Below are 27,259 nucleotides of genomic sequence, written 5' to 3'. Positions count from 1 at the left end.
TGATGAGCAAGCTGAGTGTCCTCATCTGATTGGGATGTGATAAAATACATTAGCCAAAACCCCAAGGGGCTGGATTGGATGGTTGATAACATAAGGAGATATTCTCAATTAGAGAACACAGCCCAGCAGCTGTTACAGACAGTTGGCCCAGTTGAAATGGCAATGGAGTCACAAATGCTCCTCCCAGAAGGTTGGATCTCCAGCATCCAACATGTGCTTTATTCACAGGATAAATAAATCCAAACTGGATTACATGCCCCATTCACAATTTCTAATCACCTCTCTGTTCCTTGAGTGCTGAAGTTACTTCTGTCAGAGCAGATGCTCATCCTGGAGTAGGAGGGTTTCCAAAGTATTCATTATGGAGTACAAACACGGTTAAAAGAAAAATGAAATTAAAGGCAGCCTGCAATCAATTGAGTTTAGGAAACTGAATTTCTTAATTGCCCAAACGTGATTCAAGGCAGTTAAGTCTTTCACATAACTTCTGTCAAAGATGTTGCTGAAATGAGGAAGAGCTTAGCATATTAACAATTGTGCATTAATTGTTGGCAATTTTATAAGTATGAAGGTACCAGCCAGCTTGACCCAGCAATAGTTAATGCATATGTGATTTATATATATATATATATATATATACACATACATTTATATACTCTATACATGATATATCACATATTCATTTAGCATTTGTTTAGTTGTTATTTCCTACAAAGTGCTTTATGAAAGAGGCTTTTGAAGCTTCCAATATTGTCTTTCTGTTTTGGAAGATTAGACATAAAATGTCAATGTTCAATATGTCTTGTTTTTTTTTGGCCTTAATTAAGGGGTCAAAGTGAAGAGGCTTTAAGATTTACAGTGAAACTTTTAACAATTAAATTCATTTAATTGTTAAATTAAATGAATTGCTTTTTGGAAATAATACATTTCATTGTCAGCTAAAATGAAGTATTTCTCTTTGTTTTTTATGTAAGAGATGTGATTGTTACTTGTGCTTAGGGAAAAAAAAGCACAAATTTTCTCCCAGACTTTGGAATAAATGCTGTATTTTTGTATTATTTGTATAACTGCTAAATTGTCCATGTAACTTAGAGAAGATGAAGTGTGGGTGGGGGATGGAGGTCACTCTGTAAACTCTTCTGTTCAAGGGTTGTTTGGGCAGTAAAAATTGCAGTGTAAGCTGTGTCACTGGGACAAACTTAAACTACTGTGTGTAAAAAAAGGCCCCTCAAGTTTGAATTCCAGGTTTTTAACTCCTTCCCTAGCCTTAATCCTGGAAATGAATGGTGACAATTTAATAAAAACAGAATTAATATGTCTCTGTTTGACCGATGCAAAAAGGTTTGGGTGCTACTGTGCTGTCTTCTCCCTCTTTTGAAAGTTGTAAGCTTTCAAAGTCAAGGTTAACTCAGTAAAATATACTGAATATTTTCAGAATAACTATAAATTAGCCTGAAGTTCTCTCTTTTTTTTTGGTTTTTTTTTTAATGTACATATTGTTACTGTGGTGTTAGACCTTTGTTCAGTCATCCATTGGCCACAGTCCATTGTGTCAGGAATATTGGAAGGGACTTCCCAGTTTATTGGAAAAGTTGGTTGCTCAGAGTGTCTCCCAGTCATAAATCCTAAAGCAAATAAGTAGATATACATTTAGATGGAAATAAGGATGATACTCTGATCTCTGTCTTGTGTAAATGCAAAATGCAGAAATCAAAATGGGAAAATTCCACTTCCCTCTGTGGTATTAGTCATCATGAGAGCTTGAATGCAAATATAGAGCTTCAATTTATTAAGGATTTGGGGATCTGAAACACATTCCAACAGGATTTGAAAAGCATACAAGAACTGTGCCAAACAGATTACATCTAGAAATATCAGATGTATGTTACCCTTCAAATGCTGGGAAAAGGGAGGGAAGGTGCAAAAGAAGGAGAAACAGAGGTGCAAAAGAGACAAATGTTTTTCTGGTATGGAAAACTCCAGAAACTCCAGTCTTTTACTGTTTGATAATATAATTAGCCAGTGTTTTGACTAGACTGATTTGATAATGATGCATAGAAAAGGGCAATTTAATCTTGGCACAGTAACGAGGAATGTTTGCCTCATTGCTTTCTATGTCTTAATTTCTACTTTAAATTAAATGTCTTCAGCTTCTGAATGTTTTATATTAGAAACCTTCCTTTACAAACCTTCTATTTTGAGCCACTAGTTAATTTAATGCACAAGTTAGTTATATCATGGGATTGCAGTAGATCAAGAGCATATTTTTGTTCTGTTTCTGCATCTCTAAACTCCCAAACCATTTGTGCATTGAGAAGGACATACACATTTCTCATCTCTTCTCAGATGTTTCTATTAACTTTCTGATGGTCCTTGTGCTCTTATTCCCTAAATATTTGTATTTCCATTTATTTGTATGTCATCTATCTTGCGTGACAGGAAAAAAACAACACTGCACCAACACTTGCTTTAGGAAAATATCTTTTGATTGGAAAGGAAATTAACCCTAAATGGAAACACCCTTGTGGTCTGTGTTTCCCTTGCTCAGGAAGATGATATGCCCCCAGTTGTTTAATTCCATGGTCAGTCAGTGAGACTTCTTATAAATAACAAAATATCCAGAGTTATGTTTGAAGGATAATAAGAGGTGGAGAGTTTTGTACCGGAGGAAGTTACTCAGCTCCTGTTTGATTGGTGAGAGTAGCAACAGGCAGATTTCTCTGAGTTTCCCACTGTGATTACATTCTGATGTTTCTCTTGAGCATCTCCTAATATTGAGGGTTCCTAAAGTAGGTGTGCCCCTGTTTTGGCCAGAATAAAAATCCTGTGCTTGGATTTAATAGAAGGCTGTTCTCTGGGAAACTTCAGGAATGCTCCACAGGGTTGGTGAAGTTCCATCTGTGACTCCTCTTCCACTTCCTTTTATCTTCTTGGGGTCAAAAGAGTCTCCAATTTACTTCAAACTGGTGAGGCATTGAACCACTCCTTTTGTAATAAACTTGCTGTTTCCACTTTGGATTCTACTGAGCCCTTCTGTTGCTTTGAAAGACTGAGTTTGAACAAAGTAATTTATCCACCTAGTGAGTGCCAAACTCAATTTAGCCTGACGAGGACAAAAGCACTGGAGGGACAGGAGGTTTGATCTTGTATTCTGTTATTCGAGGCCTGAAAAATTACATAGAAAGATTTTAAGCAGATGCAGGAATTGCTGTATAGCCTTCTGTCCTAAACCAGCAGGATATTTCAGCTCAAATAATGCTTTTTATTCCTTTCCAGGGAATCAGTAGCCTCTTCAGCTCCTTAAAAGTGGTGCGCCTTCTGCGGCTGGGCCGGGTGGCCAGGAAGCTGGACCATTACCTGGAATATGGTGCTGCTGTGCTGGTGCTCCTGGTGTGTGTCTTTGGGCTGGTGGCCCACTGGCTGGCCTGCATCTGGTACAGCATTGGGGACTACGAGGTGATCGATGAACTGACCAACACCATCAAAACAGACAGCTGGCTCTACCAGCTGGCCCTGAGCATCGGGACCCCATATCGCTATAACACCACGGGCTCGGGCCAGTGGGAGGGAGGGCCCAGCAAAGACTCCTTGTACATATCCTCCCTCTACTTTACCATGACAAGCCTTACAACCATAGGATTTGGGAACATAGCACCCACCACGGATGGGGAGAAGATTTTTTCGGTGGCCATGATGATGGTTGGCTGTAAGTAAAATCTGATTTTCTTGTGTTCCGTGGCTGGTACCATGCTTGTAGAGGACACAGTCTCAAGCTACATCAGGGAAGGTATAGGTTGGATACTAGGAAAAAAATTTTCACCAAAAGAATAATAAAGTATTGGAATGCTCTTCCCAGGGAGGTGGTAGAATCACCATCTCTGGATGTGTTTAAAAAAAGACTGGACATGGCTGTTGGTGCTGTAGTCTAGTCGAGGTGTTAGGGCACAGGTTGGACTCAATGATCCTATAGATCTCTTCCAACCTCATTATTCTGTGATTCTGTGTGATTCTTATATAGTGCGCTTGCTTTAAGCTTTCTTAGCATCCTAAAAAACCTGTATTACCTGTAAATAATAATGAAATGAACTTGGAATTCTTGAAAACAAGTATTGAGATTATGTAGTAGCTGTACCTTTTAAATTGCTGTCAAGGCTACATAGTCTGGGAACATAAGTACATAAGTGTGCCCAGTGGCAAGTTTATACATGGAGCCTCATCTTTGCACTTTAAAGATGGCTTTTATCATGTTTGTAAGGTCTTTGCTAGAATTTGGTTAAAAGTTACAAAGTGTATTTGAATTCAGGTAGTCTGAGTTTTGCTTATAAACTTACACAAGGCTGGAATTGTTTGATGTGGTTTTATCCAATTCTTGAAACATTTAGTGATTCCATAAATTGATTGTTTACTTTATGACACTGCTTTGAGATATAAATCCTGATTTTATCTTCTGAATGTGGTGGCCTTTGTCACCAGCAAAGCTGGAAGTGAAGGAAATGGTGAGACAATATATTGCACCTTTTTTTCTGCTTCCTGCTGTTTCACAGCTCTGCTGAAATAGTCCAAAATCAGGAGTGGTAAGGCACAACTCTCATTTCATGGTTACATCACTGCCAAGGTTACATCACTGAGGGCTCTACAGATAACCAGAAATCTTCAAAATATAGTAGAGACAACTTAAAATGTTAATACTATTTGGAGAATTATTTTTCTATTAAATCAATAACTTGTGGTATTTCTCTGGTGCTTTCTATTTCCTGAGCACCACGCAAACACTAAGCAATTATGTAACAAGAGAGCAAACAAAACCTTTTGATAATAAGATCTGCATAATCTCTCTGATAATTATCTCAGCTAACACTTGGAGCTCATCTCTGAGAAATACTGAACTATAAAAAGGAAGTTTTCTTGCCACAGTCTTTCTAGATCTTTAGAAGATTAAAGACATTTGTTTGGAGATTTTAAAATGCTTTTTAAAAAGAGAGGTTGCAATTTTAGGACCCTTGCAGCGTGGTGCAATTAAATTTCTGCATGATGGGTTGATGTGTTGCAAAACATTTCCAAGTCCATAAAAAGCAAATCCCCAAGCCAGAGCACTAGTGAGCTATTGCAGATAGGTCATCAAAAGCCCATAGGAGCTGATGTGCTGTTTGTTGACACTGATTTGTGGTATTTACAGAATCTGGGGACTTGGAGAATAAAGTGGATGTAGAACATTTTTATACATTGTAATACTTGCTGCCCTTGCTTTGTTTTGGGGTATTTGTTTTGTTGTCGTTGGTTTTTTTAAATTTTATTTGGTTTTTAAGGTTTTTTGTTTGTTTGTTGTTTTTGTTTTGTGGGGACTTCTGTTGTCCTGTTGAGAGGTATTTGACAGAAAAAGCTAAGTGGTAAATGACTTAGTGTGTGATGAGAGCCATAAAAACAGGATGAATGCCACTACTATTATTTGTGATAATAACAACAGCAAAAAAATACATGCATGGCCTCAGCAGGGTAAAAGGAAGGAGAGATTGTAACCTGCTTTGTGTCTGTTCCAGTTGGGTTGCTTCCTTGCTTTTTCATCTCTGAAACTCATATTAAAATGGAGAATACAAAGTAGCAGGATCAAAATTGACTCTGACAACAAGCCTGTGTATGTGGCACTGGCTAACAATTTCCATAAGTGTTACCTACAAAATTACTAAATGTTCATATCAAATTTATAAGTGGCAACTGTGAATTTAGCAGTTGGGAAATTGTGTGTAGGATTATAGGCTTTCAGACAAAATCAAAAGTAGAATCTAAAATTTAAGAAGTGTGGCAAAAGGATTACTGAGTTGCTTATTGCATCACAATAGTAATACCAAAATAAATGTGCTTTCCCTTGTGGGGTGAAAAGCAATGTGGCAGACAGGAGAAACCTTTTTGGTTTATTTTCAAGTAAATTTTACAAGTAAAAGTGCTAAATTATCATCAAATGATGAATTTTCTGCAACAACATCAGTGCAGATTTAAAGATTCCTGATCCATGCCCATCAGTGTGATGAGTGCTCCTGACTGAAATCCAAACCTTCATTGATCTTTTTCCACTGGTTAGAAAATAAACCAGCTTTGGAACAGGTTAATATTCCACTGGTCATGAGCTTAATATTTGCAATATTTGTGCGGAGAGATCAGACCTGCAGGATTGTATAGACATGCTTTTCAGAGCCAGCTGCTGAAAGCCTGGCACTCTGAGCTCCAAAATAAAACAGGGAGGCACAACAAATAGTCGAGGGAAAATGCAATTTCCCAGGCATTCAGAGTGTCCACTGAGCTCGGGAGAAGGATTTGGCCTCATGAAAAGGTGTAACTAAGAACTGAGTTATTTTCAAACCAAGATGATTTAGTTTCTCTTTTGAAACAGTGTTTTGAGATAAACATTCAGTAAAATTCAATTACAGTTCAGTCAATAAATATGTCTGGTCCACAAACACGCTCCTGTTATAAGCAGGGAGAGGCAGTGAAATACCTTTGGTAGTTCTCCTGAAGAAGTTTGCTAATACCAATAGCTGATATTGGCAGTGGGTTTTTTCTAACAGACTATGCCAAATAAATGTTTTAAACTTAGCACTGGAATCAGAGATAGTAATTCATCACAATCCCAGCTGCCTACTCATGCAAACTGCAGATAGGAAAGGAAATCTTGCCAGCCTTGTCAGCGAGCTGCAGCTTGTTCTGAAAAGCCCCAAGTTTCCTATTCATGCTGGCAAAGTTATCAGGACCTGGGAGGAGTATTTGGAGAGATTTGCAAATCCTTCTGGGTGGGCAGGGTTGCAGGATGGTGTTCTTGTTAAAAATATCAGATTCAGATTCTGTAGGTGCTGATGAAGCACTGCTTGGTGCGGGGCAGGGGCGGGGGAAGCCCTGATGGATGGGGAGCTTTTCAGCTGGATTGGCAGCTTGTCACCTGCTTGTTCACTGAGGACAGATCGAGTGGGATATTTAAGCTGAAATACATCACCTGTCTTGCAGGAAAGAGAGCTTTGAATAACTTAACTTCATCTTGTGGAGCTTGCTTCAGATTTCTTTTTGTCTCACTTGTTTTATCTTGGTGTCCAGTGCTGTTCAGCAGTATTTTTTTCCATTGCTTCTTGACACTTGAAAAGCTAAAAATAGCCAACAAATCATCCTATGACAAGGGAGCAAGGTTTTTGCAAGGGGTGTTGTTTAAATACCTATTGTGTGTTTGCTGCCTAGAGTTGCTGAATATGCATTGAAAATCTGATTTTTGTAGCGCCTTTTGTGTTGATCTAGGTCATTTCATCCCCTCTCTGTGCAGAGCAGAACAAATAGGTAGGTCTGTCAGATCCTTCGAATGCACCAGGAATCATTTATCATTCAGGAAGGACCTTTGTTGTAAATCCCCCATTATCTTCTGTCAGCTCAGAGCCTCCAAACAAAATCTTAGCCTGTGCTGCTGCGTGTTGCTCTGCTTCTGTCCACAAGCAGCTCTAAGGCTCCTGCAGCACTGCCATAGAAGCAGAGGTAAAACTGACTGGGTTTGTGTCTTTCACAAAAAGAAACCCAAAAAACCAACAACAGTAACAAAAAAAAAAAAAAAAAACCAAAAACCCCCAAAAAAACAACCAACCCCAAAAAATAAAAATAACCCCATCAAGTACCAAAAAACCCCCAAATCGTATAAAGAAAGAGAACAGAAAGAAACTTTTGGTGCATACACCACTATCACTGTCTTGCAACTCAGCCCAGCCAGGCTTTTAGCAAGCAGAAAATAAAGGGGGGAAAGCATTTTGGGGAAGGTGGCAGTGTGGTTGGGTGAAATAGCTTGAAAAGTTTAGGAGAGATGGGGTTTTTTGAAGGAACAAGTGTGAATGTTTAAACAATAAGAGTACAGTCATATGCTTCCTTCCTTCCTGTACTTTCACTGTGAGCAGCAGGCAGCTTTCCAAAGCCCTTGTTTAGGCAGGGATAGAGTTAATTGTTTTCCCAGTAGCTGGTACAGTGCTGTGTGTTGGATTTAGAATGAGAATGATGCTGATAGAACACTGAGGTTTCAGCTGTTGCTCTCAGGAAGTCAAGGACTTTTCAGCTCCTCATTGCCTGCCAGCGAGGAGGCTGGGGGGCGCAGGAGCCATCAGGGGACACAGCTGGGACAGTGACCCAAACTGGCCAAAGGGACATTGCACACCATATGGCATCATGTTAAACAATAAAACTGGGGGAGCTGGAGGGTGGCTGGTCAGCAGGCAGTGAGTAATAGCATTGTGCATCACTTGTTTTTTCTGTTTTATCATTACTATTTTTTTTCCCCACTTCCTTTTCTGTTCTGTGAAGCTGTGCTCATCTCAGCTCATGAGTTTTGCCTTTTTTTCTGATTCTTTCCCCATTCCAGTGGGGAAGAGGGGGTGAGCAGGTGGCTGGGTGAGTTTTAGCTGCCTGCTAGGTTGAAGCACAGCACCCAGCCTGGGGCTCAGAGGGTCTCTGACACATTTCGTGCTGCTGCTGTAATCTGGAGTAAAGGCTTTGGCCCTGTCCATGTGCACCAGTGAAATGGCTCTGTGTGGCACAGAGCAGATTGCAGCATCAGTCTGGCCCCATAAAAACAGCAATTACAAGAGTTTATTTGTCCAGCTGAGTGAAGCTGGCATGTACATCCAGGCAGTTGGAGAAATCCAGTATATTCCACTGGTCACTGAAATGCTCTAATGATCTGCGCAGCAAGGGAAGGGCAGAATGAGATACTGAAGGCAGGAGTGTCAGTGAACATTGAATAATTCTCTGTTTCTCAGGCTGTGAAAAACTCAGGAGAACCTCTTAGTTATCCATTGATACCCAGAACTGCTGAGCAAAGGGTGCTTTGTTGTTCTTTCTTTAGGGAAATACTTTTATCCATATACATAATTTGGCTTCTATTTACTCCAGTTTTATGGGGAGATGTTGTGGGAGAGATGATATTTTTCAGTGACTGGTTTTAAATTATGGTGAAAACAGGCCTGGTTTTGCACATTGGTTTTGCATATGAGCAGAAGAATTTGTTGTAGTGATTGTACAGGAAACCTCCTCTGGAAAATGGGAGTAATTTCTAAATTCCTCTTTCCAGGAGTTTCTAGTTTAATGTCTCAAAATGCTAACTTCTTGTTTTCCTCTTAAAATACCCAGGTTCATGATTTTCAACTTTGAAAAGGAGACTGATGTAATTGCTGTCACTTGGACCTTAAGTTATATTGCTCATGGGAGAGATGATGAAGGAGGGTGTGGGTGGGTTCCTCTTGACATCCCAGAACCACAGAATGCTTTGGGTTGGAAAGGACCTTAAACATCATCCAGTACCAACCTCCCTGCCATGGGCTGGGACATGTTTCACCAGAAGGTGTCTGCTAGACACATAAATATAGATATCATTGATATCTATTAAATACATAGATATCCTGCCCTCCTTCTAATTTTATTAAACAGAGAGAATAGAGGACACAGTCTCAAGCTATATCAGGGAAGGTATAGGTTGGATATTAAGAAAAAAAATTTTCACTGAAGAATAATAAAGTACTGGAATGCTCTTCCCAGGGAGGTGGTAGAATCACCATCTCTGGATGTGTTTAAAAAAAGACTGGACATGGCTGTTGGTGCTGTAGTCTAGTTGAGGTGTTAGGGCACATGTTGGACTCAATGATCTTATAGATCTCTTCCAACCTCATTATTCTGTGATTCTGTGACTTGCTCTTTCCTTTTTAAAACCAGTCAGATGCTCTCATCTGAGCCACCCCTGGCCCTGAACTCTCCTGTATTTGACAAACAGCCCTGAGAGGCTGCTGACTGCTCATGGCACCCCCCTTGCTGCTGCTCAGCTCGTTCAGAGCTGTGGCGTGGGGTGCCAGGGGCTGTCAGTCAGGCCTCCATTGATCTGTCAAACCAAATTCATTATTTGAGTGGCTTCTCTCATTGTTCCAGCAGCGTTCAGCAGCTCCCTGCCAATATTTGGTAGTTAGCCACTTGAATGCTGTTTGGATGAATCATGGAAGTTTATCCAGCAAATTTTTTAAGCAGTGGCTGAGCCCACTCGCTGCCACAACAGTGTATCATTGCAGGGAAGCACTTGTCTGGCAGCTTCCCAGACAAGCAATCCCAAGAGCCCATAGGATTTAATTTTTGATCCTGGGGAAAGTGTGTAAGATAGCACCTTCCAGCAAAAATCACTGCCAGCAACGTAGATTGAATTGTATTTTTCCTAGCAACAGATACTAATATGAGAAGGTTTTACACCTGTAGGAATTCATAGGCTGGAGTGTTTAGCTCAGGTTGAAATCCAGGTCTGCCCCTAAGGGTGTCCTACAAGAGTCAGTTCTGTGGAAGGGCTGTTTCTTTTCCTTTCTTTCCTTCTTTTCCTTCCTTTTCCAGAGGTCTGGGATATGGGAGAGATGTGGCTCTGCATCAAGGAGCTGCAGAAGGATTTCAGCTCTTCAGCAGCAGAGGACTGGTGCCATTTTTGTGCTGTTCCTTAAGTTTCTTAAAATAGGGGCCAGTGAGGGGAATGTCTCTTCCAACAATATAGCCCTGCTAGCAAGCTCTTAATTGTTTCTTAGAATCACAAAATGATAAAATTATTTGGGCTGGAAGGGACCTTAAAGATCATCTGGGTGCAAACCCGTGGCATGGGCAGGGACATTTGTCTTCTACCAGGTTACTCAGGGTCCCATCCCTGGCCTTGAACACTTCCAGGAATGAATGTCACATCCATAATTTCACTGTGCAACCTGTTCTGCTACAAACAGATGTAATCCTCAAGCAATGAGAAAGGTGGTAAGTTCTTCAACATCCAAATCAAGAGACAGTAAAACTGTACATTCACATTTACCCATTAGTGCAAAAAGAAGAAAGTGGCACAGAAAGTTACAAGAAGTTGCCTTACAAGGGAAAATTTCCCCTCTTGAGTGCTATTGAAAAAGCATTTTGACACTTTTGGATTGCTGAACCATAGCCCAAGTGCTATTAGCTCTACAAAGAAAGGATATCAGGGTCTTTCTATGATATCTTTTAGTGCTTACCAATCTTACTTATGTCTCACAGCTGGGGCAGATGAAGTATTTTGAGCCAGGTTATTGGTGTCAGTGCAGCAGTTAATTTGGCAATCTCAATATTCTCTGAGCAGCTGCATGGAAAAGCCTTAAGAGTATAATCACATCTCAATAGCCTACAGTAAAAAAAAATCAAATTACTCTTGGGGAGTAAAAGATGTAGCACCATCCACTTAATGGAAGTTGAGTGTAAGAGTGAGATTGTAAAATCATTGTTTAAGTTGGAAAAGAGTTGTAATGTCATTGAGCCAAACCATTACTGTGGGGTAAGCTGCCAAGCCCACCACTAAACCATGGCCTCAAGTACACATCTACATGTCTTTTAAATATCTCTAGGGATGGTGACTTTACCACTGCCCTGGGCAGCCTGTTCTGGTGCTTGACACCCTTTCTGTGAAGAAACTGTTCCTAATATCCAATCTAAACCTCCCCTGGTGCATATTGAGGCTGTTTCCTCGTGTCCTGTCACTTGCTACCTGGAGAAGATGCCACCACCCTCTGGCTACACCCTCCTTTCAGGGACTTGTAGAGAGCAATGAGATCCCTCCCATCTTTCTTTTCTCCAGGCTAAACACCCACAGCTCCTTCAGCTGCTCCTCATCAGGTTTGTACTCCAGACCCTTCCCCAGATGTTTCCCCTCTCAGGACAGACTCCATCATCTGGTTGTATCCACCAGACTGGGGCCATATGTGCTTTGTTTTGCTGTAATTCTGTCAGAGCAGGAGATTTTTAGATATTCAGGTTCTAGTTTATAGCAAAAACGTGTCTTTATATAAAGAGCTTTAAAACTGTAAAACAGCCTCCTTGGGAAGCTTATGGGATTTTTTTTCCCTCAAGGTTATAGCTAGCATGTGTTTATATAAGGTTTACTTTTATTGTCATTGGCTTGATGTGTTTAAAGGAAATTATGGTATCAAGAGAGATAGGACAGTGAGTGGGAGAGGTAACAATGAAGAGGGAAATGTTATTTCATGCTACTGAGCAATATTATTTAAAACAACTGAAAATTGTTATTGAATAAATGATACATAAATGTTGGAAATGAACCTTTATGCTCACAGGCAGAGTGCAAGCAATCACCTGAGATGGTCCCAGAGGGATTATCAAGTAGTCCTGGATTACTCAAAACAACTGTATCTCTCAGGAAACAGAAAGTTTTAATTAGCCCAGCTAGATCAGCAAATATATCTGACTGGCTAAGACACAACATAGCTCAGTTTTATAGCATATTGTGCTAGAGGGATAAACAAATCTGAGATAAAAGATAACCCCCAGGGTGTCACACTGCTTGGATGGAAGGGGCTTGGCAGCCCCTTTGTGTTTGCCTGTTCTGAAGTTTCAGAGAGCCAAGTGGGTGATCTGAGTCTGTGTCTGCAGAGATCCTTGGTTAATTTTGTGTACCCAGGAGATAATACCTCTGTGTGGTTGGCATTTAAAAGGGAGAGTTACCCAAGTAAGTCAGGCCAGTGAACAGGCCTGAAAAACAGGTATTTTCTCTTGAATCTCATTAATACTGGCCCAGTTTTGCTTACAGATAACTGCTGTGTTTTATCAACTCAAGTGGAAGTTAGGATGGGCAGTTCAGCGAGGAGACAAGTTGTTTTAACAAGTGTCCTGTTGCAGAAAATTTGAATCATACCACTGAATCAGGCCTTAAAATACCGTTTTTCACGTCCAGCAATAGATTTCCATGCTTAAATTTTGTTAGGCTGACTTTCAGAACTGAAAATCCGTGTGACATTGTCACACATCCAGATATGCTGACAGAGCTGGGGGATTTTGTGTTGTTTCTGTAAAATATACAAAAAGCCCCAATTTCTGGATGGTTTCATTATCACAGTACTGCCTGTGGTACTGAAACACGTTTGGTGGTACTGGGGGATGTCAGATAATTGGATGAAAGATGACAGGTACCAGTTCTTGCTTTCTAGTTGCTTTCTTTCTGTAGGTCTGAACTAGTGCAATGTCATATTCCTCTTGAACATTCTGAGCACTGAGGACTCAGCCTGTGTATATCTCATCCTCGTTCATCCTTCCTGTGGTTTTTTCTGCAAGAACTTTGGTAGAACCAGGAAAAACAAGCATATTCTGTGTAGGAGTATGGCTGTGGGTTCCTCCTTGAAGAGCTTTACTCCTTTCCCTTCTATTTTGGAGGAAGGACAGGAGAGCATCCAAACTGGCATCTCTCCCCTGGGTACCTGCTGTGCATCCCTGCAAGTGCTGAGTCAAATCCATTTGTGTTTCAGTAGGAATATTTTGGTCATGAATGATTAAGACTAATTTTCTTCCACTGGCCAGCAGCCAGCGTGGATTTGTCAAGAAGAGTTCATGGCAAATTAATCTGATTTCTCTCTTTGACAAGATAACTGCCTAGAGAATAAAAGGAATTGAGTAGATACAATATATCTGAACTTTTTAGAAGTCTTTCTGACAGTTTTTTACTTAGTGGCCTTACAGCAAATGTGTGAAAGACGATCTCAACACAGTCATAACAAAGTTGGTGATAACTGATTGAACAATCTCTCTCAAAATATAATCAAGGGCTTTGCTGTCAAACTTGGAGGGAATTGCCAGCGAGATTTTTGCCCTGCGTGTGATTCTGCTCAACACTTTCATTAGCAGAGATGAGTGACAGAACAGAGAGAGCACATTGGGAGAGTTCTGGGAAGGGTTGCAAGCAGTTCAGATGACAGCATCAGAATCCATAATCATCCCAATCAATTGGAAAGGCGTCCCCAAGCCAGCGAGGTGAATGTCAAGAGAGGGAAATGCAGTGCACCACGTGCAAAGAGGGCAAATCAAATGCACAAGCACAGTCTAGCAAAGTCTTTGGAATAACTGGGTCTGCTGCTGTGAGGCTGGAGAGGATTTTGGAGGATATTGTAGGAGAAAAGGGACAGGTGACTGCAGACTGAATGTAGCAACACAGCAGAGGGGTGAAACCTGTAAATTTCACTCCAGAAAGTATCAGGAGCAGTGCTACAAACAAGCTGAAAAGGTATTTATTCTGCTGGGACTAGGACTGGGTAGACACCTTTTTCCTTTCTTTTTTAGAAAGGAAACAGCACTTTAAGGGAGCTGTAGACCAGCTGGAGGGAGAGGAGATCATAAAAATGTGTTACAAGGCAGGATCTCAGGGGAACAGTTGGAAGAACTGACTTTGGCTTAAGCTGATGGAAGCTTAAGGGGAGCATGAAGATTGACTTCTACCATGGAAAGAATGTGCTTGAAAGGGAAAAAACTATTGATCTTCTGTGTTTCCTGGGGGGCAGTCAGGTCACTTAGGAGAGAATGAAAGACTGATGTTGGAAACAGGAATTTCCAACACCAGTCCACCAAAAATTTTACAGCTTGGGCAGAACTTTGCAGATCATGGACAGAGCAAGCACCAGGTTTTGTAGACTCCATTTAATTGGTGAGCATTGCTACAGGTAATCCTTGCTCCTCCCTCAGGATTGCACTCCCTTGAGGTCCCTCAAAGCCTACAAATCTCTGATGCTGTAGAGTAAGGCACAGCTACAAACGCCTGTTTTGTCTCAGCAAGGCCAAGCTGGCAAAGCTCACTTTTTCCAGGTGGTTGACCATCCCTAAACATCTAGTGATTAATTTCAGTACAGGAGTTCTGACTTTTTTTGGCTTTAAAATTTTTTGTAACTGAAATATAATTCTGAGCTAAAAGTTCTTACCTCTGGGTTTTCATAATGACTTTTTTCATTAGTAAATATTTACACTAAAGAAAGAAAAAAAGAATGTAAGACGTTTTGTTCCTCTCCCCTCCTTTTTTCCTCTTGTCTTTATTTCTTTAAAGTTTGTTTTTTTAAATGCTGCATCTTTTGGTATAACATGCTGGAAGTATAGTAGAAGGATGGAAGTAAAATTTTCCTTGAAGACTGAGAAAAAAAAAAGAGACATTTGGGAGCAATTTTTTTATTTTCAGCCATTTCTCTGTTTTTCCAGGGGAAACCAAGCAGGTAGATAAAAGGAAGACCAACAGATACAAAAAGATATTTTTAAAATTTGAAAGATTAGTAAGCTTTTATCTTACTTTGTCCACATTTTTGTTGCATAACAACATAAAAGATTTTCTAATAGAGCAGAATATTTAATTTCTTCCAAAGTGCCTCATGAAAATTAAAACACATATCAAAGCTCCATTGTGAAGTGTAATCAGAATCTAAATAGGATGAAGTTGATGGAAAAGGGTTTATAAATATCTGCTGCTGGTTTCTGCATGGTGATGTGACAATGGGAGATGGAGGGGAAGCTGCATTCCTCTTCAGGAAAAGCCCAGCTCTGTACCAGTGGTATTGTGTTGGGAGAATTGTGTCAGTTCTTCTTCAATGGAAGATGGTCAGTTCTGAGGTAAAAGCCCCTTAAATTGATTTTTTCCTGTATTTGGAACACTGGGAGGAGCAGTCATATCCATGGCCCTACAAAATTTGTGGCTTTGCCTGTACATTCCAACAGTAATGGTGGCAGCTACAGAAAAATTGTGATTCTTACATTGTATGGGCAAGGTTGAAGAACCTGAACTCAGCATCAGTGTCACCCAGGCAAACACTGTCACCCTGTGAGTGGGTGCTGCATCCCTCAGGCCTCATCTCTCTTGCCTCATATGTGACCAAAGGATGTTAGGTTAAGGGCTAGGAGGGCAGAATGAGGTGTGATGAATTCCTGTCTATTTTTAAAATTCATTTTACCCAGTCCTTCAGTGCTTCTTCAACTGGGAGCTTTAAACTTCAGGTGTTTTTTTAAGTCCCACTGACCTCATTGTTGCTCAGTGAGAATTTACCTTTATGTGTTCTTTGGCCACAAACCCCAATGAAGGAACATTTCTGACATTTCAGGTTTATTGGTGAATCTTCCAAGTATTGGCAATAGTGCATTAGGGGGGTAAGCCCCATTTTTAGGCTCACACCTAAAATCCATGTAGGTGTGTTGTAAAACCTCAGCATCCATTTCAATGAGGTCCCATGTATGGAAATTATGGATTTTTTTTACATTATATGTTTGAATGGGATTGGTAAAGACATTGGAAAACACCATCATTCCTGTATATGGTGAAAGGACAAGCTTCATTTTCCTCCTTCTTCCTCCTCATTCAGGAACCTTTCAAAACACAAAATCTGATGCCTCCTTCCACTCCCTTATTTTTGACTAGGAGATGGAGGCATAAAGAAAGTTATTACTGAGCTTCATTAATGCAAGCATTTCCTGCTGAAATTGATAATCCACCTTACCTAAAGGAAATGTAACTTTCTAGTTAATCAAACACAGTCTTGAAAGGGGGAAAAAAAGGAGAGTCCATGGTGTAAGAAAGAAGTTCAGAATAAAGCTGCTGGCAGCAGTGCCAAAGTAGGAAACTATTTAATGGCTGTGAGTCTGAAATAATTAAGTGTGAGTGAAGATTGGTCATGCAAGAAGGATCGTGTAATCAAATCTTTTTGTCTCAGGATGAATGAAGGAGGAGAGAAGGGGAAGACAAGTGTGTGAGATCCCTACAAAATGTGTGGTGTGGCCACAGCCCTTGGAGGTTGTTGGGCAGCCCTGCCGTGCCCCGTGCACAAGGTGATTTCAGCAGAGCCCTGTCCAGTGAGGAGCAGGCTGGGTGTGTGTGATTCCATAGCAGTGATGCCGTGCTGAGCCCCATCACATCCTGCACTTTCTGTCTCCTCTGGGAAGTCAAGGGGTGGCACTGGCTGTTAAATGGGATGTAAAATGACAGAATTGGAGAGATTTATCTGAAACATTACTCTATGTCAAAATAATAAATTTTCACTGGCTGAACTTTCTTAATATTTTTCAGGGGTTGCAAGAGATGCTCTTTATTTGTGTGTGTGTTGATGAGCAGGGTTGGAGCAGGGTTACAGTTTTACTTTGTAGATCCCAAAGGCTGATTTGGATATTTTTGAAGAAAGTATTTTTTTCCCAAGCTTCTGAGTGGGACCCAGCCCTGCAGCTCTTTTTTTATGTTCCACCAACTGCTAAGGGAGCAAAGCAAATGAAAGCACAAGCTTAGAACAAGTTTCTGTTTACCCTGCTAAAAACCCAAACAAGCCCAGGAATAGCAGAAAATATTAATGCATTAAATCCTGAGTGCTTTGCTAAACAGAGGATTTAATGATAAATGTTGGGGCCCTCCCACTTCTTCCTGTCTTAGGAACAGCTGAGATTTAAACTCCTCTGCATTACAGACAAAATAGCAAGAAAATTATTCATATGCTTTAAACATGGATGTGCTCTTGTTTAAATGCTTCTTATAAGCATTTAAACAAATGTTTCTAAATGGTTGCAATATTCCATGGGTGATTAGAGGCTTTGGAAGGAGTTTAATGGAAGCTGCAGCAGTACTGAACACCCACACGGACACCCAGAACAGGAGGGACAGGAAGCCGAGCTGAGCAGATTTGATCCAGCCTAATTAGTCAGGTTGTTGTTGTTTTTACAGTCTATTATTGATACACAAACATGCTGCTGAAGAATTAGTAATCTACAACACTACAGTTCATTAGAGTTTTTAGTGGTGCTCTAATAGCCACGCTCCATCTGGATGATAATAAGAAATAATGGGCCATAGAGAAGTTATGCATCCTCACCTTCTAATCCATTTTCAGCCAGCTGAGAAGGCAACAAAGAGGATGTTTGCTGAAATATTATAAATTCAAAGGGAACAGAGTCCTCTGTTTATCTCTGCAAAAGGCATTTATCCCTTTATTCCTTTGTGTGCTGCTCTACTGTTTCTAACCAAATTTCTGCTGTGGATGAAGGCAGATCATCGTGTCAGAGTGACACAGACATCTCTGCAGTGGCATGATATCTTTAATGGTTTTTGTGTTACTACAATGAGAATGTCAGAATTAATCATACTTTCTCTCAAGTTTATTGTCTGTCAGGTTATAATTGCAGCAGCAAGGCATGCTCAGGTGTAATGGCAACACATGGAGGTTGTTTACTGATGTGTTTTCATGTGTACATGAAAAGGAGAAGGACTCAGCTGTGGCTGCTTTTAATTGGCAACATTTAATACAGAAACAAAAGCTTTTGGGTAGAGGTGTCTAAAGGTTGAGGCTTTCATCTAGGAAAGTGAAACTCTCGTTTCATTTCCAGATCTGACATTTCGTAGAATTGTGAACTGTGGTGTTTGATAAATATTGTGGGGCTTTATTCCTCTCCAAACCCTGATTTGTTGGTTTAAATGCTAAATGGTTGGGGGCAGGAACTCCACATGTTTTTGTAAAGTGCCTATCAAACCATATTATGGGTTACAGGGAACAAAGTAAAACGAATTGCAATATTCCAGGAATCAAAAGAAAAAAATAAAAGTAAAAAAACCCAACTGACTCCACTGAATTAATCGGAATTTCTGTAGCTGACTCCACATAACTGGTTCAGACTTTGGGTTAAGTTCAAAGAGTGCAGGAGACATTTAATCTTTGCCAATCTAAGCTTAAAAGCTGAGGTGAAGGCAGAGGTAAATGTAGGATAGTGTGCATTGCTGTGGCTGGCCTAATTGTCTGCAGTCAGGATATTCCATGATAGCCAAGAGCTCACATGGGCCTGGGCTCTAACATTTGTGGGAATAAATCAGATGAACCTTGTAGTTCATCCTAATTTAAAAAATAATAAAATACATACATTGTTTTGCTTCAGTGGATGGAGCCTTGCAAGTAGTTAGGACTGGAGGCAATTCTTCCTACCTGGAGCAGTGTGTTCCATGGTAAATAGTTCCAGGATTATTATAGCCAGGGTACATGGGAACTGTACAGATTTGTGCTGAAATTAGTCCCTGTCTCATGCTTCTCAGACAAATGTGATGAACATACGTAGGCATAAAGGCAATGGTCTGATACATCCTGATCTTTTAAATGGAGAGAGTAACGTGTTTAAGGCAGAGCCAATGTTATTTAGTTGAATGGCAAGAAATACCTGGCTGACATTGCAAAGCCACAACAGCTATCTGCTATAGATATGCCAAAGTCCCCTAACAGACACTGGAAATGGGAGTTATATAGGATAATATGCAAATATTGAAAACACCAGCACAGCTTTGGGAGTTTTATGTCCCATTCCCTGTCAGAGAGATCTCGGCTTTAACATCATGTCCCTGTTTTCTGTAAGCCTTTCCCATTGCGATCAATATGGAACATTTCAAACTGGTTTAGGATCTGCTCCTTGCTCTTCTTTTGCTCTCCAAAGCAACACAGAAATGTTAGTCACAAAAAGGAAATGTGAGATAATAGCAAGGTTAAGATGAGCCATCAAGCCACCACTCAGAGGCTCCTGACCTCTGAGCATGAGATCTTGGAGTGCTAAGCCTTAAGAGTAATTAATATAGACAATTCTTTTATATTTCATAAAGAACAGAAAACCACAGTCTCACTGGTTTCAGTTTTTATATTGCTTTGCACTTGCTGCATTAGATTTTCTTGTTTTTTTGTTCTTTGAACCTGTTTCTGTCTGAAACATTTTGTATTAAGTTTAAAAAAACCCACAATAAATTCAATTCTTCTGTAGATGAACGAATGTTGGTTTTGAATGCCTTTCATATTAGAAGGATATTTCCAAAATTTTTATGTGCATTTTATCCTGCTGTGATCAAAAATTGCATTGAATTTGAGGTGTGTGTGCCAATAGCTCCTGCTGCTCTTAGACATACTTCCAAAAATTAATGAAAAAGTCTGTATTTTTCATGTAGAACTACAACAGATCAAAACCAGCCAAAATAATTTTCCCTCAGATTTCCTGGGAACATTCACCTTGACGTTGGAAAATATCAGGCCAAAACAAATTAGTCTGACGAAAGGAAGGAAGTTTAGAGTGGGAGGTGAAACTGTCTCAGCTGGGGAATGCAGTGTTCAGTCTGCAGATGATAGTTTAACTTTCTTACTTCTTAATTAAAAACCCCCAATGCTGACTATACTTTTGTGAGACATAGTATTGCCTGACTTCCATTTCCTGCCCCAAATGAAATTTGGCTATCAGCTTTATATTTGCAATATCCTCTTTCCTTCATTTTATAGTTGCTTCACATTCAAGACACCTAAATAAAAATATCAAGAAAATTAATATCCTACTCAGCAAATTTGGTTGAGAGTATCACAAAGTGAGGACAGATTTAATTTTTGACAAATCCATTTCTTAGGTTTTGATTCTGTTAGTTCATTTCGGAACCCAGTACTAAACAATGGGCTTTACTCAATTCAATTTAAGCAGTCTGGGTGTGTCATTGATCAGATTAAGATGTTTTGTCAGTTATTCTGTTGTTATCCTCAGAGACTTATACACTGTTTTTCTTGAAATGGTTTCTGTGAAGATGATAGTTAATTTTTTCCCTAATCTTTCTCCCCAAATTGCTGTTGTGGCACAGCTATGGCGTTCTGTTTGGCTATAATTGGGATCAGGCCATCTGTGTTGTCCCAGGGCAAAATCCTGATGTCCATTTACCCCTGTTGTTTTGACAATAAGGGAAAACCTACAGGATACATGATAATAATTTCCTCAATTCTTCTCTTCTCTTCTCTTCTCTTCTCTTCTCTTCTCTTCTCTTCTCTTCTCTTCTCTTCTCTTCTCTTCTCTTCTCTTCTCTTCTCTTCTCTTCTCTTCTCTTCTCTTCTCTTTTGTGTATTTGTGATGCTGAGATGTAAAAGTGAGTATCTCTCAACTCAGAGTTACTTTTTTATGGGTGATCTGTTTCTACAAGCCTGTGTTGTGCATCACAGTAAAATATGGAATTGCAAGAAAAATACTTTTTTTGGTTTTGTTATGAAATAATCCATGTGATCCGATCATGCAGTGGAAATGGCATGGAACATGGGAAATAATTGCTGTTAATTAAACCTTCCTGATTTAAAACCATTTCTGTAATCTAATTAAGCTAAGTATGTAGCTCAATACTGTATAGATTAGTTAATGAAAATATTTTTGAACATGAATCATGATGAAATTAGAAAAGGTTAAAATTAATTATGGTCAGGAATTTTTCTTCCTCCTTTCCAACCCTATCCATGTGAATTAACTGGGATGTGAGGTCTCCTCCCTGTGTTTCTTTGTGCTGGCAGAGGAGAGAGATTCTGCTGTTGTCTGAAACATTTATCACAGCAACAGCCATAAGTATTTTCTTTCCTTTGGGAGGTGAGTGCTCTGTGTTCTTTATGCAGGATAAATAAGCTTTTTCACAGAATTATGTTGTCAAAGTCTTTAAGTACAGAATATTGGAGGCATTTTAAACATTATTAAAAAGGCACTTTGGGCCCATTTTGTAGCAGTCATTCTGTTTGCTTTGGCTTTAATCTTGCCCGTTTTTCACTGGAAAATCTGATGCACACTTTTCCCACACAAAGGACAGACTCCCACCTTTTTGTAGTCAGCACCTACAGAGCTGTCCATTAATCAAGCACTTAATAGAGACTACAGCAAACTTATTTCAGAAGCAAAGGACTCCCACTTTTAAGGAAATACAGGTACCAAATAGCTGTGCTAAATTCTCCAAGGAGGAGGATTCAGTTTGCCTCCTCCTTCCAGTGGCTGCATTGACAGAGCTCGTTTCTGTGTGTTTTATGCAGATCCCTGAGATTTCACCTCAGCAAAGGATGAGCAAAACTAGAGAGAGAGTAGGGAAAGGGGAAAAATGGCAGACAAGTGTGGTTTTCCTCATCCAGACCTCATGGGAGGAGAAGGCCCCAGACTTTGGAGTGTCAGTAGTGACCTGGGTTCATGTTAAAACCTGGGTGAAACTGGAATGGTTGTTCTGTGCAAGGGGCTTATTTGCAGTGGAAGTGCTTTCATGGAAAGGACAGTGCATTATTTTATTTATAATAAAATAAGTTCATTTCAATTCTAAAATTTCCATAAGGGAAACAATTACATAGCCAGATTGAAATACTCTGAGCTTTTACTCTGTCAATTCTTTTATTGGCCTGAAAAAAAAATGCAGTGGGGAAAGAAGGAAAAGAGAGGGACAGCATCTTCTGCTTGGAGCATGCAGGGGGGAATTTCAAGGCGCTTTCTCCTCCTCCTTGAGAAGTGTATTCCTTTACCTTGGGATCCTAATTCCATCAGAAATTCTGTTCCTCAACCCCGTGGTTCTAATCCCTTTGCTAATTCCACTCCAGGGCTCCAGGTTGAGTGGATTTTGTGTAAGCACATCTTTGAATCTGGTACAGTGCCTTCTTACCTTGTTTCTGATTAAAGGCTGACATGGTGGGAAAAGAATTAGAAAATGCTTTTATGCACATATCCAGAAACATTCCAAGGGACAACCAGTGATTTCTGATCCCAGAAATTATCATGAGACATTTAGGGCAGGAAATGTTGGCAAGCAGTGGCAAGTTACCTTACCAGGGGTATCATTGGCTTAGATGAACATTAAATTACTCCTGTGGTGGGTCTTGTAAATGTGATTACCATATTATTGCAGCAGTGTCCTCTGGGAGGATTTGAGTTAGGAAGATTTGCAATGAAGAGTTGGATGTTGAGGCTCAGAGAGTACCAGGAAGGTTTGGGTTTGAGTGTGCTGTGCCTGTATTTGAACCCAGGCAGGAATATGGATTTACTGGCCAGCACTGAGCAGAGGCTGAGGATGGAGAGATGAAAGCCTGTGCATCCTAAAATTTCTCTCCTTTTGAGCTTTTCAGCTTCCCAGGATGCATCAATTTTTAAAATGAGACTTCAATCTACAATATTTTAGCCCCTTTAATGAAGGTTTGGGTTTTTTCCTTTACTTTTCCCTTTTTGCCAGTTATGTAAAACCATCTGCTGTTTACATTCTGCCACTTTGAGTGCTCAATCCCTTTCTTTACTTTGTTTCCTTCTGTCTTTCACTCTGTGGAAATAATCATAATGATATTTGGAAGTTTGATTTGGAAGTTGTTCTGTGTTTTTCTGTGGTGAGTCCAGTGGCTGGCAGGCACAGCAAGGCTCAGAGGTCCTGTGACACCCTTGATAGTCAGGGTTGATACTCAGGGTTGATTTTCCCAGGGCAGAGTGGGTGCAGGAGGCTGGGAATGGCACTGGCTCCACACAAGCAGCTTTGCAGGAATGTTCAGTTGTGCACCTGTGGCCTAGAGCTGGTTTTCAGGATAGCCTTGAGCTCAGCATTGCAATAATTTGTTTTCTGGGCCCTGTGAAGAGCTGGTTTGTCTTCCACCTTCTGTAGAAGATATAGAGGGGAAGAGGTTAATCTGAGTAAATTTGGGGTTTGATGCTCAACTGCTGCTAAGCAATTATTCCTCCTGACAGCAGGAAGGCATTTTTCAAATGCTGGTTTATTTTTTATTCTCACTTTGCTGGAAAACCCACAGATTACTGCTTTACAGCTTCTCCATTTGCTTATCCCAGCTTTTGATCAGCTCTAGAGGTACATATTAAAACTGCTGACAAGATGTTCATCAAGAGAATCAAACAAAAAGAGGAGGAAATGGATTGTCAAATTTGTTTCTGAACATCCTCTCCTTCCTTTTTATCCCAATGACTCTGTTTCCTAATCATGCCTGACTTGGGGTAAAATTCATCAGTGCAAATTATCATCCCAATTATTATTTAAATACCAATGGTTTTAATTAAAGAGAAGATTTTTGTCTGCTATTCTTCCGCCTCTCCTTTTTTTTTGTTTCCTTCCTCTTTTAAAAAAATTAAATCCCAGCTCTGTATCCACTCAACAGCCTCAGCAATTTAAACATTAAATACCTGACAGTACATTGACTCTCAAAGATGATAGATTGGAAGAGCTGTAATGCAAAAAACTCTTGGAAAAACTCCTCAAAACCAAGAATGTCAGGGTACCCTACATTTTAGTGTTGGTCTTACTTGTGTTTCATTTGTTAAATGCAGAAGCAGTGGTGGTGTGAAAGACAAGAGACCTGATGTTAGACAGGTCTGGCTCTTTAACCTGTCCTTGTTCACTGGGTAAAGCTGAGGGATCATTTAACCTCTTCCCTAAGATGATGTGATAGTGCAAAGACTGAATCCCTATTTTATAGGAATATTGCAGTGAAAAGAAGCTTTGATATTATGACAAAACCACAAATGCTGCATAACCTGATGTTAAAGTAGCTTAGATAAATTCTTAAATATGAAGAAGAGTTGGAATGGACTGTGTTTGTAGTCTGATGGAAACCATAGCTTAGTTATGCTGGAGATTTTTTATTGCAGTTTTCCAGGGTGTTTCTCAGCCCTGGGTTTTCTTTATGTTTTATCTTTTGGCAGATGCTTTACAAGCATTTCAGTCACTGAGGCTGCTATATTTAATGCCTGTATTACTGTTACCACAGAAGGTGTTAATATCCAAAATGATATTTCCCCTGAAAAAGCCAGCAGCATTTATTCTTGCTCTTTGTCTTTAAGGTGATTGTCAAGATTTTGCTATGTTTGGAGAAGGAAATTATGACATTCAAGCCACCTCAGAGTAGTAATTCCATTAGAGTATACTTTTCAATTCCTTAGCTATGGTCTTAGCTTCTTTAATTAGCAGAGAAATTTAATAGAGATGTATTAGTGAAAGGAAACTAGCTTTGGAGTGTTATCTGAAGACAAAAATAAATACCCACTTTCAAGGGTGACTGAATGTGGACAGCTAAACTGGATCCACAGGATTTTCTCCAAGGATTTGTTTTGCAGGATGAACACCAGAGGTTACAAAAATGCCCCACCATGTCAAATCTTCAAAGCACTGGCTGAAGCTACAAACCTTATAAATTCTGTGCGGGAAAAGGAGCCTTTTCCTTGCTTCCTGCATGGGAGCATGGGGCACAACTATGGAAATGGCCAGATGAGTTTGCCAAGGATTTGTTGTTGAATACAGTGAGTATTTAAATGTTGGGAATCCCATGAGCAGAAGGGTATGAGGCAGGGTGGCTGGCAGGATGCTCTGCCCATCTGGGACCCAGCCCCACAAGGGCAGCTGGAGTCAGAGTTTGCTCTTTGACGGGAGCCAGGGGTGATTCCCCATGGCAGAGTCACTGCCCTCCCCTGGGTCCTGAGGGGAAGCTGGGCATTTCTTTCCCCAGGAAAATCACTCTGAGCAACCATTTGTGGGCTGAGGGGTTTCAGTCCCTCATCATTCACCCTCTAGACGTTCCAGATCACCTTTCTGGCTTATCCCTCTTCCTGTCCTAGGCTCCTGCCTGTTTCTTCCCCAGGTGTTCCCTCCCAGGTGAACTCACTCATCTAGGAGCTGGCCACTTTTCTGAACCCTTTCCCACATCCTCTGAGTTTTCAGCAACCTCCACTGATTGCAGGTCCTTCTGCCTGGTCCCTCCCAGATCTTTGCTGAGTCTCAGTCTCTGCAGAAAAGCAGCATTCAAGGTGATTCGGGAATATTTAGATTAAAAAGACAAGCAGCTGATGGTTCTGAGTAATTCCAGGGTTAGTCCTTATTGCAACACAATGATGCAGGCATCAGAATTTTCTTAAAGTTTGTTTTCTGCTTCTGTTTTTTCTCTGGTTCTGTTCCATGCTGTCCAGAGACCCTAACAATGATTCAGTTTTCACTTTGCACGGCACTCATCCAAGTGAAATTCTGCGTCCTGAATGTTTATGCTGAAATGCTCTGGCATCACAGCAAAGCTGCCTGTACAGACCAGTTTTGCCTGCAGTATCCTGCCCCTGGTTCTTTAAAAAAAAAAATAAATTCTGTGACTAAGAGCATTTAATACAATTACATAATTGCATTAGGAGAAAAAGTAAATTTTTTTAAATGGAGTGCTTCTTCCAAAATTGGTATTTTAAAAGACTAGAAAAAAAAAGCCTACTTCTTGGAAAAAATCAAATTATCAAGATGGTGTTTTTTGTGTAAATGCTTCCTACTTTTGAAGGCTTTATTTTTCAACTTTTGCAAAAAGAGTTGAGCACATTAACAAGCAATTGAAAAACATCTGAGAACACTGCAGCCATTTTATACTCCTTGCGAAGAAGGGAGAAAATGAAGATAATGTTTTGCCTTTTTTAAACAGGTATACTTTTTGCATAAGTAATAGGCTTTTATTTGTCAAATGCCTTTCACTGCATGTTTACTGCTATTTGTGGGAAAAGCAGCAGCTATAGTACAATTCTTGAGAAGAAAAGCTGAAAACAGGCAGCTTAAAATAACCACGGTCAGGTGCTTGTTTGGGATTCGGGCAGAAAGGAGAAGATTGCACCTGTGTTTGCCATCCCAGTGCAGCTGACTTCTTAAAATCTTTGATCACCCAGTTTGTCATTTCTTTTCTCAGTCAGAAATAGTGCTTGGCTAGCAAAGCAAAGCACTATCTAAATTCTTTTGCCTTTTCCCTTTCATTTCCTCTTTACTTCTGCTGGTGCTAAAATCAATATACACAACTCCCAGAAACGTCTCTGGAGTTGCCTGGGGCAAAGGAGTCAGTCAGGAGGTTTTGTTGTCAGAGTGGTGTTAATTCAGCACCTCCAACAATGCAGATAATGTCAAACTGTCAGGATACAGACACTTTTTGAGTTCTCAAAATAGGTGGCAGCTTTTCTGTATCGATTTTGAATGGATCATAAAAAGTTCATGTAGCAAAGGTAAAAAGATTCTAAAACCATTACTACCAACACCAGGAAAAAATATTAAATATTTTCAGTCTAGCCTCAGTCCTCCTTCCTCATCTTTCACCCTTTTCTATTCCCTTCCTTTCCCTTCTCAGCCAGGGACTGCTTAAAAGTTCTGTCAGCTCATGGGGAAGGACTGCTGCAATCACTGGAGTTTGATTCTTCTGATTCCAGTTTTATGTAACTTTTTTTCCTCCAGAACGTCTATTGTCACTCTTCTCTGAATAGACATTACACTTAATACAGATTCTTCTTGTCTTTTTTGTCATTTAAATGTAAAGCCCATAAATTTAGAACCTGTTAGAAATTATTTTTAGTTAGGAAAAGAAAGTGCTGGGTAATGTTCTTTTCTCTGACCAACTGCTGGATACAAAGAGCTGGTGAACAGCCTCCAGAGCCTCCAGTTCATCAGTGACAGTGACAGCATTAAGTCATCTCTAAGATCCATGCAGAGGACAAAGCCACTGCTCCTCTGTGGACAGGTGTGCTGCCCCTGTCATGATTTTAACAAAGAGGAGTTTTAATGATTCAGTTTCTATTTGAAATAAAGTAGGTGAAACATAGTGAGAAATAGACTTGCTTCTGAAAGACTGTGCTGCGTATTTTTGGAAGTTGCCACTGAGAAGTTCTATTTTTTATTTTTCTCTGAAGGAAAGTGAAAAAT

At 40.1% G+C, this 27,259-nt stretch overlaps 1 protein-coding gene across 1 annotated transcript in view; it reads left to right on the top strand.

Moving 5' to 3' along the window:
• The window catches only part of KCNH5 (potassium voltage-gated channel subfamily H member 5), a 161,962-nt gene that overhangs the window by 54,755 nt on the left and 79,948 nt on the right, over window positions 1–27,259 (top strand). The window contains exon 7 of the mRNA XM_064713419.1: window positions 3,277–3,706. Within this exon, the coding sequence (XP_064569489.1) occupies window positions 3,277–3,706 (430 nt within the window). The remainder of the gene's footprint in view (window positions 1–3,276; window positions 3,707–27,259) is intronic.

This window comes from Zonotrichia leucophrys, chromosome 5 (genome assembly GCF_028769735.1).
Source record: "Zonotrichia leucophrys gambelii isolate GWCS_2022_RI chromosome 5, RI_Zleu_2.0, whole genome shotgun sequence".
Classification (NCBI taxonomy): Eukaryota; Metazoa; Chordata; class Aves; order Passeriformes; family Passerellidae; genus Zonotrichia; species Zonotrichia leucophrys.
This window is presented reverse-complemented; position numbering and strand designations above follow the sequence as displayed.